Source organism: Apus apus, chromosome 2 (genome assembly GCF_020740795.1).
Source record: "Apus apus isolate bApuApu2 chromosome 2, bApuApu2.pri.cur, whole genome shotgun sequence".
NCBI lineage: Eukaryota > Metazoa > Chordata > Aves > Apodiformes > Apodidae > Apus > Apus apus.
In genome coordinates, this window is record NC_067283.1 from 59,274,468 (window position 1) to 59,289,914 (window position 15,447).

A 15,447-nucleotide genomic window follows, 5' to 3' on the forward strand; every position below is an offset into this window, starting at 1 on the left:
AGGTGGTGAAATGCTATAGGTGTGGTGAGACTGGCCATGTAGGCATCAACTGCAGCAAGACCAGTGAAGTCAACTGCTACTGCTGCAGCAAGTCATGGCACCTTGCATGGGAATGCACGATTGAAACTACAGCCTAATGATTTCCCTTTGTCACCCTTCCTTTTTCTGACTGATGATTGTATTAGTCTTGTTTACAGAAAGGCAATACACAATCCCTTAAAGAACAAATTACATTTTGATAATTCTCTATGACACAGCAACAGATGTTTCTGTATGTTGACACTATAATAGTTCCAGCCAAATAAATTACTCAGTTTTAAATTATTTTTAAGATACCTGTTGCAGTCTCCTATATCCACAAAAAATTACATGAAAATACTTCTACTTCTTCCATCAGACATTAAGCAGGATTTTAAAAGTGCTTGTAGTGTAGCCAAAAAATAGATGACTTAGAACTTCTAAGTTCAATTTTAACAAAAGTGACATAGCATGAACCTGAAATAACAAGTCACATTTCACTTTTTTTACTTAGTATGTTTAAGAAAGAAGCCTACAAAACGTATCTATATGATCAGATCGTTTAATACTACTACGATCAGTAGTGATCTGTTACAGTTTTATTTTAATAAAATTCCAGTTGATATAATGCTCTTCAATTTAAATTCAATCCCTCCTAGTATGTCTATGTAAAAGCACTGAACAAGATAATTTGCTTGTAAATCAGTTTCTGCTGAAATTTCGTCATAAAATAGAAAATAAAACTTTGTGACACAGGGGTGCCTATTACCTGGAAGACAGCTATTGCACTAGTAATGTATTTTACAAAGAACCTTAATAAGGTTTCATTGGGAAAATGTTACCAACTACTCTCCTGTTAGCAGCTACTTCTCCAGAAATAACCTCCTTTACCTCTACATACTGCCAGATAAGACTAAAATTAAATAAAATTATTTACTGATCTGGCGCCACTTTTTCCCCCCCAGAAAGATCCTATTTAGATTTTGACACAGTCAATCATTTTAGGGGAATAAAAAAGAAGAAAATGCAAAATATAATTGTGGCTATATTAAAAATGAAAAATCATTTCAAGCCATCATGAGAAGAGGATAAACATATCTACAAATAAATTAACTGTGTTTAAAAGAGTATGCAGTCTTTCTTTGAACTGTTTGTTCCAAGTTGTGAATCACTGGGTTATTATACTATTTTTATAAAAAAATAAGTAAAATACAACCAAATTGCCCATTAAACCTAGAAAACACAAGAAGAAACACTAAAAGGAGGGGTTTTTTCCCTTAATTATTTGTGCTGGCTAGTATTACAAAAGCTGCAACAAACCAGTAAGCATGCCCATTAAAACCTTTACCTAATAACTTCTTTACTTTGCTTTTTGGATTTCTTGGTAGTCTCTGCTTGTACAGGAACAACTTCAGGGACAGGTTCCTCAACTGCTGTATCTTCATCACCCAAAAGAGCTGCCTGCTGAGAAAAATCCATGTCCTGCATAAACGACATGCTGCGCTTCAAAGCTAACAGCCGTTCCTAGAATCAGAAAGGACAGAGCAGCAGGGACTTAACCTTTCCCTCATAGCCAAGATGCTATGATAATGGGATGGGATGGGAATGGCCATGGCCTTATTTTGTTCATAATGCCTCGTTTCCAATGGTGATGCAACATGATTTGGTCATGGTAGCATGGCATCAGAATTTCTGCAGCCCAACTATCAAGAGAGAAACAAACAAACAAAACTGCATATGCAGATATGTCTATTTTACACAAAGTTTACCATAACTTCCACACATGCGTGCACACATACACAGAGCAGCTCATCAAAATAACTTCATTTTACAAGCTGACAACTGTATTTGAGTAAGAAGCATATTTGCATGCACACACCTGTGAAACCCCCAAAACCTCTGCTATACCCACCACCTTAAAAAAACCAAAAGCTTTCTTGTTTATGCAGAAATAAAACTTAAATGAGATTTTGTTTTCAAAGTTTCAGTCAGAAGCAATGTTTTACAGTTAGGTTTTACATACATGGATGTTAAGTGTTTCCACTGAAGCCAGTGGAAGAAGCTCCTATGGGCTTCAGTGGTACAGATGAGGTTAAGAAGTACGTTGTGGTTATAGTAAGAATGCCATCAAGCCTTGAAATATAGCAGTACCAACAAGCACTGCTATGATTAATCACAGATGGATGAAATAGTATTTATCACTGTTATTAATTATGTTTGGTTTAAGTATGACAAAATAAAAACCCAAAGAGTTATTGCTTTTTGTTTTTACAGGTCTCTTACTTTGCTCATCATCTTAAAGCCTGTGTGCAGTATCTTCTTGGCTAGCTTGTAGTAAACCGTATCTGGTCTGTTGTAAGTCATTGCGTTATCACACATCAATTTAAAATCTGCCTGTGAAATACAAAACAAAAGAACTGTCAAAATGTTGAACTCCTTTGTTAAATGACTGGAAGACACCATTCCATCATGGCAACTCTGTAAAGAACTCAATAGTATTTTAGCAGCAGGCTCACAGAGTAAATACAAGTCAAAAGGTAACACAGAATTGTAAAGGTTTCAATCTTTTTTGCTTCTTCAAGATTCCTAGTTCTGTTTGGAACTGGCTTTTTTGTTATTAAATAAAAGGTTTTCCATTAATGCCAAATGTAGTATTTCCTCCTTACGCAAACAGACCAAACATAAGAAATGGAAAAATGAACAGAAGGACTGAGACACAAAGGAAACACTTTTTGGTGGTATTCCTACCTTCTAAATCACAGTAGACTTAAGAAATACAGTGACATCAGAAAGATACAAAGTATCTTACATATAATTTTAATTCTAGTACTCTGACCACTTCTTCAGTCATTTACAATAAAGCAAACAAACCAAAACCAAAACACACAACAACAAAAAAAAAGAGAAGAAAACTCCAAAGCAGAAGAAACAGCCTTCTAGATGCTCATCACATGCAACGAAGGAACAAAGCCAGATTTTGACTTCTCCTTTTAATGGTTATCTGTCATACATAATTTCAAATAATTTTTACTGATGCAAGTTCCCAAAAGAAAGGTGCAATACACTGCACTGTAAACCAAAAAAAAAAAACAAAACAATTGTTACACACTGCAAAAGCTTTTTCTAGGCTGCCTTTTTCAAGTCACACGCTACTAATCTCTTGGGTAAAGCACAGAAAGCATTATTACAAGCTATACAAGACACTCAATTAAAAATACATTATTGTATGTCTCTGAAAATTCATCAAGTTGGCAAATCAATAACCAAGAATCATGCAGTGATCTCTCCAGGCACTTCACAAAATGGATTTTAGCAAACTAAATTAGCACCTGTTTAAGAATGTATTTCTCTCTTTTAATAGCACTTCAACATTTAAACCATTTTTCAAGCAATTAAGTTCCATGTATTCTGTAGACACAAATGCAAATGTTTTTTTGGGCATGAGTCCACTATATTTGATGACCTGATTATGTGCAAAAGTGTATGCGAACAGAATGGTACGCTTCTTGAAAAGTTAACCATTGAATTTACCAACCAGTGAATAAATTTGCTGAGACAGAATTTTTGAAGGTCACTATTGCAGTTGTCTAAAGGCTTTCTCTGGCACCCAACAACTACAGAAAGTAACCTTGCCCTACTGCAATCCTGATCAGATTCTGTAAAAAAGAAAAAAATTGTTTAATTTCCTGTTTTTATCCATGGACGTCAGAGAAGTGCTCTCCTAATCATTTAGTAGTTGTCATCAAGCCCATCCAAATCAAGTAGGTGGACAGATTTTTAATTGTAGTCTGTGATTTTCTATGGCATTAAAGCCATCTACCTCCACTTAACAATAACAGAAATTGAGAAGGTGACATGGATGAGTGAATTATGATTCAAGAAGCAAATAAAGAAGGCCACATGAGCTATACATCTATTGACGGCCTTGAAGTGCTGCAGAAAAAGGCAGAGAAGAGTCTTTTGCTCACCCAACTTTGAAGTAGACCCTTTTTCAGCAGCAAAACTGATGAGTTTTCTGCAGCAATTTCCTCTTCTAAATGCACTGAATAGTTCATGTGGCTTCTACTCTAAAATTATTGGCTTGTGACTAGCCTCAGCTAGCTGCAACCTATTATCAGAAAGGAAAGATAACCCTTTGAGAACATCTTATTTTAGAAGCTAAAAACCTGTAAACTTCTTTTCTGTATTACACAAAGAAAGCATGATTAGGTACACTCATATCTAGAAGGGGAGTCCAACTTCTTCATCACAGTAAGATGGATAGATTTCTAGCAACCATTTATTGCTTCTCAGATTATGAGCAGAAAAACCAAGTCCTTCAGGAAAAAAAATAATCTGTCAGTCTAAACAATAGTGTTCATTTTTTTTGGTTGATATCTCATCTTGCCTGTAACTAAACAGAGCCTTCAAGCTTCCTTTTTAAGTTGCTGAGTAGGCCAACCCAGCAAGACAAAAGACTCTAGAGACTTGAAGGCACTGCTGACTGCACCGCTATTATGAATAATTCTTTACTATTTTCAACAAATATTATACAGTTTTTGAAAAATAAAGTATAAATAACAAAACAGAATAATCTTTGTCAAAACACCTATAGCAAATATAAGCTGTTCTTTGCTAAACTTTCAAAAGGAGAAATACAACCCAAGAATCAAGCCAATGCTCTCTGCCAAGTCTACTGCTGTACCAACACCACTCTAGAACACAGTAATACTGAGGGCAGCTAATAGAACTTCATCAATCAGTTAAAGAAAACTCCTTTCCTTCCAGGAGCTAGCAATACCATGAAAAGATTTCTTACTGCACTGTGTGTAAAACCACAATGCATCCAATAAAGTATTACAGTAAAAGCAAAACACAAAATAGGTAAGGCAAGTTGCCACAATGTGCCAAGTAAGTTTCTGCCAAAAGATCATTCCAAATGAGTTTATATGGAAAACAGGATAACGAAAGATAGAAAAATATGTAGTTGCCATGGAATTTTATACAAAAATTATAAAACTGTAGAATAGTTTGGGTTGGAAGGGACCTTTAAAGGTGATCTAGCTCAACTACCCATGCTTCAGTATACCCACAGTTTTCTCGCAGACATGTCAATTTTTTTTTTTAATCAATCTAACCAGGTCTAGGTTAGAAAGACAAAACATAACAAAAAGGAACTCCAGGTCCAGACTGCTTAAGTCATATCAATATTCTTATTCAATGTGATTATGTCCAGCAGCATGAATTCCATAGAACTGCAGAGAATGTTCTTGGTTTCCACAGTAATTTGTAGTAAACTAGCAGAATCTGACAAATAAAGAACTTCCATAGTGAAAAAACAAAGCAAGAAACCCATTCTAACACACAAAATACACAAAGAAGCTCAGGTCTGAAAAAATTCACATTCAAGTAATTAACGTAAGAAAGGCTTCTACAGTTAAAAAGAATCTTCAAGAGTTCTGAAATAACTATATCACTAACAATTCACCTTGAATTCAGTGACTGATTTGTATTGATTTGCTGCAATTTTGTCCTTCATAGTACCAAAATCCATGGGATGTTTTATTATCATGGAATATCCAGGAGCAATGGAATCTGTGACTGGAACCGCAAAAAAACCATGAGGGTCTTTCCTAAAAATAAAAACCATACATTTAGATTTGTATCAGCAAACAAAATTATATTTGTTTTTATACCACATTAATGGTATAAAAAGAATAGTACTACTTTAAAAGCAAAAACACTAAAAGTACTCTCATAAAAAAAAAGAGTATTTTAAAAATTTCCTGACAGAATAGTAGAATTGTTTTGGTTGGAAAAGACCTTTAAGATCATCAAGTCCAACTATCAACCTACAACTTCCAAGTCTACCACTAAACCATGTTTCTAAGCACCATATTACACTTCTTTTAAACACCTGTGCGGGTAGCAACTCAACCACTTTCTTGGGCAGCCTGTTCCTAGAATCATAGGGGTTAGATGGGACTTCTTAAGATATCCCTCCTGTTGCAGCAGGAACACCTAAGGCAGATCATTCAGGAACACATCCAGATGGGTCTTGAAAGTGTCCAGAGAAGGAGACTCCACAACCTTTCTGGGTAGCCTGTTACAGTGCTCCATCACCCTCACAGTAAAGAAGTTCTTCCTCATGTGGAGGTGGAACTTCCTGTGTTCTAGTTTGCATCCACTTCTCCTTGACCTATCACAGGGCACCACTGAAAAGAGATTGGCCCATTCTTGACATCCACCCTTCAGATATTTATAGACACTAATAAGGTCCCCTCTTAAGTCTTCTCAAGACTAAACAGCCCCAGGTCTCTTAGCCTTCCTATGACAAATATTCCAGTCCCTTAATCATTCTCATAGCCCTCTGTTGGACTCTTTCCTGCATATCCCTGTCCCTCTTGAACTGGGGAGCCCACAACTGGACACAATACTCCAGATGTGGTCTTACGAGGGCAGAGTAGAGGGGGAGGAGAATCTCCCTTGACCTGCTGGACACACTGTTCTTAATGCATGCCAAGATACTATTGGCTCTCTTGGCCACAAGGGCACATTGCTGTCCCGTGAATAACTTGTTGTCCACCAAGACCCCAAGGTCCTTCTCCACGGGCCTGCTTTCTAGCAGGTCAATCCCTAATCTATACTGGTGCATGGTGTTTTTCCCAGTGCTTGGCAACCTTTTGGACACACTCCAGCACCTCAATGTCTCTTTTAGTGGTGGTCCCAGAAGTGAAGACAGTATTCAAGGTGCTCCCTTGCTAGTGCCCAGAACAGAGGGACAATCACTTCCCTAGTTCTGCTGGCCACACTATTTCTCATACAAGCCAGGATGCTGTTGGCCTTCTTGGCCACCTGGGCACACTGCTGGCTCATATTCAGCTGGCTGTAAACCAATATCCCCAGGTCCTTCTCCTCTGGGCAGTTTTCCAGGCGCTCTTCCCCAAGCCTGTAGCATTATGTGGATTTATTGTGACCCAAGTGCAGGACTCAACACTCAGCCTTGCTGAAACTCATACAATTGGCCTCAGCCCATCCATCCAGCCTGTTGAGGTCCCTCCATAGAGCCTTCCTAACCTCAGGCAGATCAACACTCCCACTCAACATGGTGTCATCTGCAAACTTACTGAGGGTGCACTCAATCCAGATCACTAATAAGGAAAGAGAACTGGCTCCAACACTGAACTCTGGGGAACACCACTCGTGACCAGCCACCAGCTGGATTTAACTACATTAACCACTCCATCCACCTAGTTTTTTACCCAGGGAAGAGTATGCCTATCCAAGCCATAAGAAGCCAGTTTCTCCAAGAGAATGATGTGGGAAAGGGCATCAAAGGTTTTACTAAAGCCTAGTTCTTCAGTGTAAGGGTGGTGAGACACTGGAACAGGCTGCCCAGAGATGCTGTGGGGGCTCAGTCCCTGGAGGGGCAGTTTAGATGGGGCTCTGAGCAGCCTGTTCTAGCGGGAGGTGTCCCTGCCCATGCAGGGGAGTTGGAACTCAAAGATCTTTAAGGTCCCTTCCAACTCCAAACATTATGCGGTTCTGTGATAGGTAGACAACTTCCACTGTTTTTCCCTTACCACTAAGTGGGTTTCCCTGACATAGAAGGGAATCAGGTTAAGCAGGACCAGTTTTTCATCAACCCATGTTAAGTGGGCCTGATCACCTGGCTGTCCTGTATGACATGAGAGAATTTTTATTAGACATATTTAGAGTTTTTTAACTAGATTCAACTAGTTCTTGAATTACCTAATTATTTCTTGTATAGTTTCTGTGTCTATATTTACACTCCAAATGGGTCTTTTGGCTTCATTGAGTAATAACCTCTTCAATTTCTCTTGTTCATGAGGTTCTCTAAAAATAACGACAGTATGTAATATTTTCCAATTAGTTCCAAATTCAGCTTATTGCTATGTAATAAAAAAGTAAAACAAAATATTTTGCTTGTTGGTTGTGTTCAGTTTTGCTTGGTTTTGGGGTATTTTTTTTATTATTTAACATAACAGGGTTAACATCTTATGGAAGGCCATAAAATATGCAGTCTTTCCAAACTGAGAGGATTATCAAGTAAGCAGTATAAACTTGCTTTAGTATTTGACACAGAACAAAACAAAGTTTCATTTCATGAGAACAGTTCAATCTTTTAAACTATTAAAATTCCTAACTGTTTTTTAATTCCTAAACTAGTTATAAATATTTAATAAACTTATACTGGCAACTTACTCTCTGCCCAAAACACTTTGTTTCCAAAAGCTAGGCTTGCATACTTGGTAATAATTTTCCTCAACTGATCTTTAAAAACTACCAGGTCTGATATGGTTGCAAAAGCCACCAAACATATATAGGCAGCCTTTAGGCACTATTTTCAAACAGAAAACCAGGATAAGAAGTTTGAAGTAACACACAAATATGCATTAGACACTATTGACACAACTATAGATACAATATGCTTAATACCTTTGAAGCTGGCGAAGGAAGTGTTCTAGTAATTGCTGGATAGGTGTGCTCTCGTTTTCAGCTGCAGTTGGACAGAGAAACACAGGTAAGTGCAATGGAATAGAACATAGGTATATTTATTTAAAAATATAAACAACACAAACAAATACAAGTACAGCTTGTACAGATCCAAAGGTCAATGAGACATAGATTCCAATGTAGAAGTACATCAGATTCCCAAGCATACAGTAGTTATTTTTTCTCCTTTACTACTTGCAGACTTTTAATACTACTAAAAACAAGTAGACATTTAATCAGATGAAATGCTGAGTCTAGTAGTTGTAAAAAAATGTATTACATAAGGTGAAAGTGTTCCATATTTTTAAAGAAAAAGTGTAATTTTGATGCTCAAATACTGCAGTTGGGAAATCAACATTCTTAAAATGTTATCCATGCAATTTTGATTATTTGTTTATGATAACACCCATGTAATTAGCTTTTCAGAATCTTTTCAGTCAAAAAGAAGAGTGACAAATAGATGCAGATTTGCTGGCAAGAGATGTACTGACTGTAACTTCACTTCCTGTACAAATTAAAAAATAAACACTATATTTAATTACATGTTCCACACATTTCAGAGACACTGGCTTTAATGTGAAATTTGACAAACTAAAGCAGCATGCTGAAATCTAGAATTAAAATTCCCAACTTTTAATAAAATATAATGAAGAGCTATTTGCCTTCTTAATCAGAACAGGTAAGATAAATTATGTGCTTTTGAACATTTTCCAAACAGATGAAAACAGAGAAGTCTTGTTAACACAGACATCAGTTTTTAGCTTGTTCATTTTTCAAGGCCCCAGACCGCCCAGAGACACAACACATTGACCAGAAAATTTCAGTTAGCCTTACTATGTAAGCTTGATAGCTGATGGACAGTATCCCTCAAATTGATTTGCAGTCATAATTAGAAAATTCCTCAATAAATTACTTGCCAAGTCAACAGGCAGTGTTCCAAAGGCAAGACTTAAAATATTCCTAAAGACCCAACTTTTTGCTACTGAGTTCCATTACCAGGCATATGTGTACTGAGATAATGATGCATTTGAAAATTCTTTTAAGTAGAAGTTTCCACTAGATAATATTAAGTTTTAACTATCAAGCAGTAGCCACAGCTAGAGAAAGCATGGCAAAATCTCAAGGGATTAAACATGCACAAGTTACCACACACAACTGTTAAGTATTTTGTCTGGTGATGAAAATTAAAGACTGGTAAATGAAAACTGGGGGACTATGTTCTTTAAGTGATATTCCAGCTTACTGCCATACTTTTGCTGAAAATAGAGATTCTAAATTTAAAATTCCACATAGGTTATAAAAAAAGACCACAACAATAGCTAAGCAGTCTCCACAAGATGTTTCTCTTGAACTGAGCAAAACTTCATCTGCGACACTTTGACCATTGTTCTGTAAATGCTGAGAAGGAATTAGGGGAGAACTACACACAATACTTTTATACTAGCTTTATTCTGGCAAGTAAAAAAAAACAGAGACAGATGTCCTTCACAAGTTCAGTCACATGAAAACTTACTAAAACCCAGAAGCACCAAGAGGAGTTTTGATTTTTTCAGACAGCAGGAAAGTTCTGAATATTAAAAAAATTAAAGTCTCTAGATTTCAGCAAATCGTCATGTAAATTTTACATTTTAGTACCTTTGACAAAAGCTTTGTTGTACGTGCTTTTAAAAATATGCAAGATGATTTAATTTTCCACCCTGCTCACCTGGCTGAGTTCTGCATGCTCTGACAGGACGATCTGAAGGAGGTTCAACCTCCACTTTTTTCCCAGGATCAAAGTCATCAGTTTCTCCTTCAGTGTCACACTGTTCTTTCTCCCTTTTCCTCTTTTTCTCTTCCTAGCACAGCAGGAAGAAGACATATTTTAGAAGAATGTATTTGAAATACACAATCCAACATAACGAAAGGTAACAGGCATCCTCAACCTATATCTGAGCCACAACACAGTTTAAACAAAAGTGCATATACTTTCACTATCACTTTTTCAATTTTCTTCTCCAATTAAAATTAATACTGCTTAGCTTTTGCTTCTTTGTATTTAATATACTATTGTTTTATCTTTAGTTACTGTACCTTTACTGAAAATAATGTTAAACTCTGAAGCTATTTATATGGAAAATTGCATGAGAGTAAAGGAAGTTAATTTACTATTCTGTAAAGATCAGTCTGAACCTCTGCTTTGACCAATTTGTTTTAAACAGGAATCAATAAACTATGCCATAATTTGGGAACAGTGTCGTCTAACAGTGGTAGCAATAAATAATCTCTTCCTGAGATTCAAAGCAAAGGCATACTTAAGTCATTGCTACAAACTTACAGTCTTTATTCACGGAAAAGCATACCTTCATTAACCTTGTTTAGCCTACAGCTTTGTTACTTATCTATCTGTTGGGCTGACTCCCTTGAGAGGTATGCTGCTTATGCTTGTATCAAGGATGTCACTGGAAGACTACCAAACCTTGTAAATCACACTGACTATTATCCACTGCTGCTGTTTCATGTAGGCACAAGTGATACAGCCAGGAGCAACCTGAATGCCATCAAGCATTACAGAGTTCTGGGAGTGGTGGTGAATGACTCAGGAGCACAGGTAGTCTTTTCATCAATCCTGATCAAAGGAAAGAGGCTTCAAAGGGCCAACTGAATTGGGAAAATGGTTACAGGAGTGGTGCCACAGCCAGGGCTTCGGCTACTTAGACCATGGGGCTTGCTTTGAGAAATCTAGTCTCCTAGGGCCTGCTGAGGTCCACCTCTCAGAGAACAGGGTGAGCATCTTTGGCCGTAGCTGTGCCAATTTAATAAAGAGGGCTTTAAACTAGAGATGCTGAGGAAGAGGATCCTCAGTCTATCCCACTGCCAACACTCTGAGGCCAATGTTGGTAAGAGATGCCCTGGGCCTGAAAGGATCACAGGCCAGCAGAACACCTGAAATACATGAGAATCTAATTCCAGTCAGTAAGACAGTTTCAATGGGGGTCCAACTTATATGCCTCTATGCAAATGCATGTAGCATGTGGAACACACACGAAAAGTTGCAGACACGTGCACGTGTAGAGTCCTGAAATGAAAAAGGGACTCAGACCAGCTGCCTTGACAACCAGGATGCAGCAATACAAATTTCTGTTTCATTCAAGCCAACTAGTTTGTCTGCAAGAGTGTAGACTAATTTAGTGTGCTTATTTTTTACTGGACAAGGAATAGGAGTGGAAGGATGAGCAACTTGCTTATCTGGCCAAGACACAGCACAAAAGTTGGAAGTTTTATGGCCTCACAACTACAGCTACAGGACCTGACATTTTATTAGTGTGACTGCCTGAATGGAAAGCTCCATGGTCGAAGGTTGTGTCAACAAGGCGTGAGACAAGATTTCATAGCCAGAGACTGTATCAACAAAACCAGGAGCGGTTTGCATTTTTAGAGGACAGTGGCTCTTCCACCCCCCAGCTTCCTTAATTATGAAGCATTCTTAGGCAACTAAGAACCAATCAGCACACAACTTGTGCTAAAACCCAACACTGAGTAGCAGGTAAAAGTAGCGGGCTCAAAATATTTAGCTGCACGCACCTGCTATCCACGGACCACAATATAACTCCAAGATTGTCACTGGATCCAAGGGTAGAGTTATCTTTTTTATCCCCTTCTTCTTAGTGTCTCTCTCTCTGTTTCTAACCTTATTCTTGGCACTTAAGAGTAACATCATTTCTCATTTTGCTAAGTTTTTCCACTTGTAACCTGTTACTTTGAGAATACAGTTTTACCAAGTTTTATTAGTTGTAACCTGTTGTTTGAGAATAATATCATTGTGTGTTTTTTGGCAAGATTTATACTCACACTAGATTTTAAGTAAAGTTGTTTCAACTTCCTGAGTAATTGTTATTACTCCCGAGTACTACACAGAGAATGAAGAGGTTAACCTTGCCTCTGGGGCTGTTAAGAGGTTAACTTTGCTGGTACTCACTGAGAGGGACTGGCCTGAACCTTACCTTAACCCAGTTGATCCAGATTGGACACCATGCCTGCAGGGCTGGGTTACAGTGGGGATGGGATGTTACTGGCAGCACTGGGACGTGGTGGGATGACTCTATGACTGGAGCATGGGAATGGATTTGTACAAGCTCTTCAGGAAGAACAGGTAGGGGAGAAGAGGAGGGAGTGTCACCCTCTACATCAATGATCACCCGGAGTCCATTCAGCTTTGCCAGGGGATGGATGAGGAACTGACCAAGAGCTGATGGATCAAGGTTACAGGGAAGCCAGGGGCAGGTGATACCACAGTGGGGGTCTCCTACATGCCACCTGACCAGGAAGACTGAGCAGATAAGGCTCTCTATAGATAGACAGGAGCAGCCTGGTGGTCACAAGCCCTGGTCCTCATGGGTGATTTCAACCATCCCAACATCTGCTGGAGGGACAACACAGCAAGGCACCAGCAATCCAGGTGGTTCCTGGAATGCAATGATAACAATTTCTTTTTCCAAGTGGTAGAGGAACCAGTGAGTAAATGTGCTGTGTTGGACCTGGTTCTCACCAACAAGGACAAGCTGGTGTCAACGTTAAGCTTCAGGGCAGCCTTGGCTGCAGTGACCGCAAAATGCTGGAATTCAGGATCCTCAGGGATATAAGGAGGATGTGCAGCAAGTCTGCTACCCTGGACTTCAGGAAAGCAGAGCATCTACAAAGGCAAGGGGGAATGGTTTCAAGCGAAAAGAGGGTAGATTTGGAATAGAAATTAGGAAGAAATTCTTTACTATGAGAGTGGTGAGACACTGAAACAGGTTGCCCAGTAAAACTGTGGATGTCCTCTCCTGGAAGTGTTCAAGGACAGCTGAATGAGGCTTTGTGCAACCTGGTCTCATGGGAGGTATCCCTGCCAATGCAAGGGGATTGGAACTAGATGATTATTAAGGTTCCTTCCAGCCCAAACTATTCTATGATTCCATGAATCTGTGATTGTTTTGCATGTACTAGTAACAAAGTTCTGGAAAAAAATAATTTAAAAAAAATCCACACAAAAGTAAGCAAAGGCAAAACAATTGATTTGATGCTGTAAGATCTCGTATTAAAGATAGTTCTTTTGCTACATTACAAGTCTGAGACATATTCTTAACTGAAACATTTGAAAATGTCTCTACAAAATAAGTTTTCCACTATATGCCCTTTATTCAAGAGCTTCTGAACAATCCTACAGCATGTATCACTGTTAGAAGCCTAACAAATAAATCATTTGAAATGGCAGATATTAGCTATACACACATTAAAAAAAGTACTAAATATGTCATTTTGCGGATAGTAAAAGTACTTGACAGAAAAGAATTGAAAAATCTAAGAGGTCAGAGAATCCTCAGTACACAAAAGAAATATTATTAAAATAAAACTGTACAGATAACTGTATCGTCTATGTCTTCTTGCTGATTTTCCTAAAGGTTCAGCATGGACAATTAAGGTGATCACACCATTTGCTACTAAGAAAACCATGAAACCTAGCATGCAGGTTATTCTAAATAAGGGTCAAGAAGACTACTGTACTAGAGTACTCAAAAGCCCAGTTTTTGGAAAGCTGTTCAGAGTAGACATATCAGTTTCAATGTGCAATAACTTAGCATATCTCTGGAAGAGAAATGCAATCTAGATTTATTTAAAAAGTCTTATTTCAAATGAAACTATACACACAGAAGGATTTTTATACATTTGTGAAGTGCTGTCTCCAAATAATAATTTTCTGGCAACGGTAAAATAAAACAAAACAAAAACAAAACAAAAAAAACCTCTACACCAGATTTTAGATCTGATAAGCAAGTATAAACAAGACTGGTATGTCTGAATTCTAAAAATCACAGCTTACCTTTCTCTTTCTTCTTTCCTCATCATCTAGATGCTTTTCTTTTACCTTCTCAGACTTTTTTTTCTTTTTTTTCTTCTTTTCTTTATGTCGTTCACGCTCATGATCTGATCTGTCATCATAGTAACTAGAATCATGCCCTGACCCAGAAAGTTCAGTCACTTCACTTCCTCCAACTTTAAGCACCAGCTTTAAAGGTTTTTCCAAAGGTTTATCCACATAATCTGAATTTAAAAAGTAAAACATTTCATGAACACACAGAGAGATGATAGCATACAGCAATTACTGATGCTTCTTATGGAAATACTGTCTTCAAGAATTTGCTGCAGTTTGAAAATGTATTATATAGATTTGATGAGCGAACTAATAGATAAGAGTAATAAATACAAGAAACAGTTATTCAGCACGTTTTACATCATGATTTTCCACAAACTTGTAATACCTAAGGTACTAACTCCTCAGCTTTCCCCGAAAACGTCACAAGACCCTTTTCCAGAGTAAGGGGAAATTAAGTATCCCTCAACCAGTCCTGTAACCGGGACCCATCAGTAACAGCCGTACGAACCACAGATATGCTTGGTCTCAAAACCCACCACACCGGCGTCGGCTTTGCGTTCCCCGTCCCCCTCCCGAGCCGACTTCGTACGGACGCGACAGACTCCCACCTCCTCCAGGCCACCGCCCACGTCACCTCTCGCAACCCCCGCCGCTCGGGAGCCCCGCAACACCCTGCAGCCCCTCTGCCTGCCCTCCCCCGGCAGCGGGACGGCGGCTGAGGCGCGGCCCCGAGGCGCTCTCCCGCTCCCAGCAGCTCACGCGTTCAGACGAGGATCTCTCCCTTCAGGCGCTTCGCAGCGACCCAGCCCACGAAGATACGCGAGGGCTAGGACAGACACGTCTCCAGGTACAAAGACGGGTCCCCCTGCTCTGTATCGCCCCCAGTTCTTACCGCTGTATGCGGTGGTGGAGGCCGAGCGCCATTCCGCCTTCTCGGCTTTATGTTTCTTGTGCTTCTTCCCCATGGCAGAGCCAACCCTCCAAGCTACAGCCTCCTCCCCGACCCTCCCCGGAAGCGCTAGGGCCGTAGGGAGTCC

At 38.8% G+C, this 15,447-nt stretch overlaps 1 protein-coding gene across 11 annotated transcripts in view; it reads right to left on the reverse strand.

Annotated features, from left to right (window-relative positions):
- Positions 1-15,445, reverse strand: part of LOC127380398 (bromodomain-containing protein 9) — a 36,844-nt gene extending 21,399 nt beyond the window's left edge. For 3 of the 11 annotated variants that reach the window (XM_051609216.1, XM_051609214.1, XM_051609211.1), the window contains exons 1-7: positions 15,303-15,444; positions 14,357-14,577; positions 10,220-10,352; positions 8,458-8,518; positions 5,486-5,630; positions 2,302-2,412; positions 1,367-1,542 (exon numbers count right to left, since the gene is read on the reverse strand). In XM_051609216.1, the coding sequence (XP_051465176.1) occupies positions 1,367-1,542; positions 2,302-2,412; positions 5,486-5,630; positions 8,458-8,518; positions 10,220-10,352; positions 14,357-14,577; positions 15,303-15,375 (920 nt within the window). In that variant the 5' untranslated portion in view covers positions 15,376-15,444. Of the gene's footprint in view, positions 1-1,366; positions 1,543-2,301; positions 2,413-5,485; positions 5,631-8,457; positions 8,519-10,219; positions 10,353-14,356; positions 14,578-15,302 lie in introns of all 11 variants that reach the window. The other 8 variants (XM_051609219.1, XM_051609221.1, XM_051609217.1 and 5 more) reach the window with 6 other exon arrangements.
- Positions 15,446-15,447: the final 2 nt, after the last annotated feature.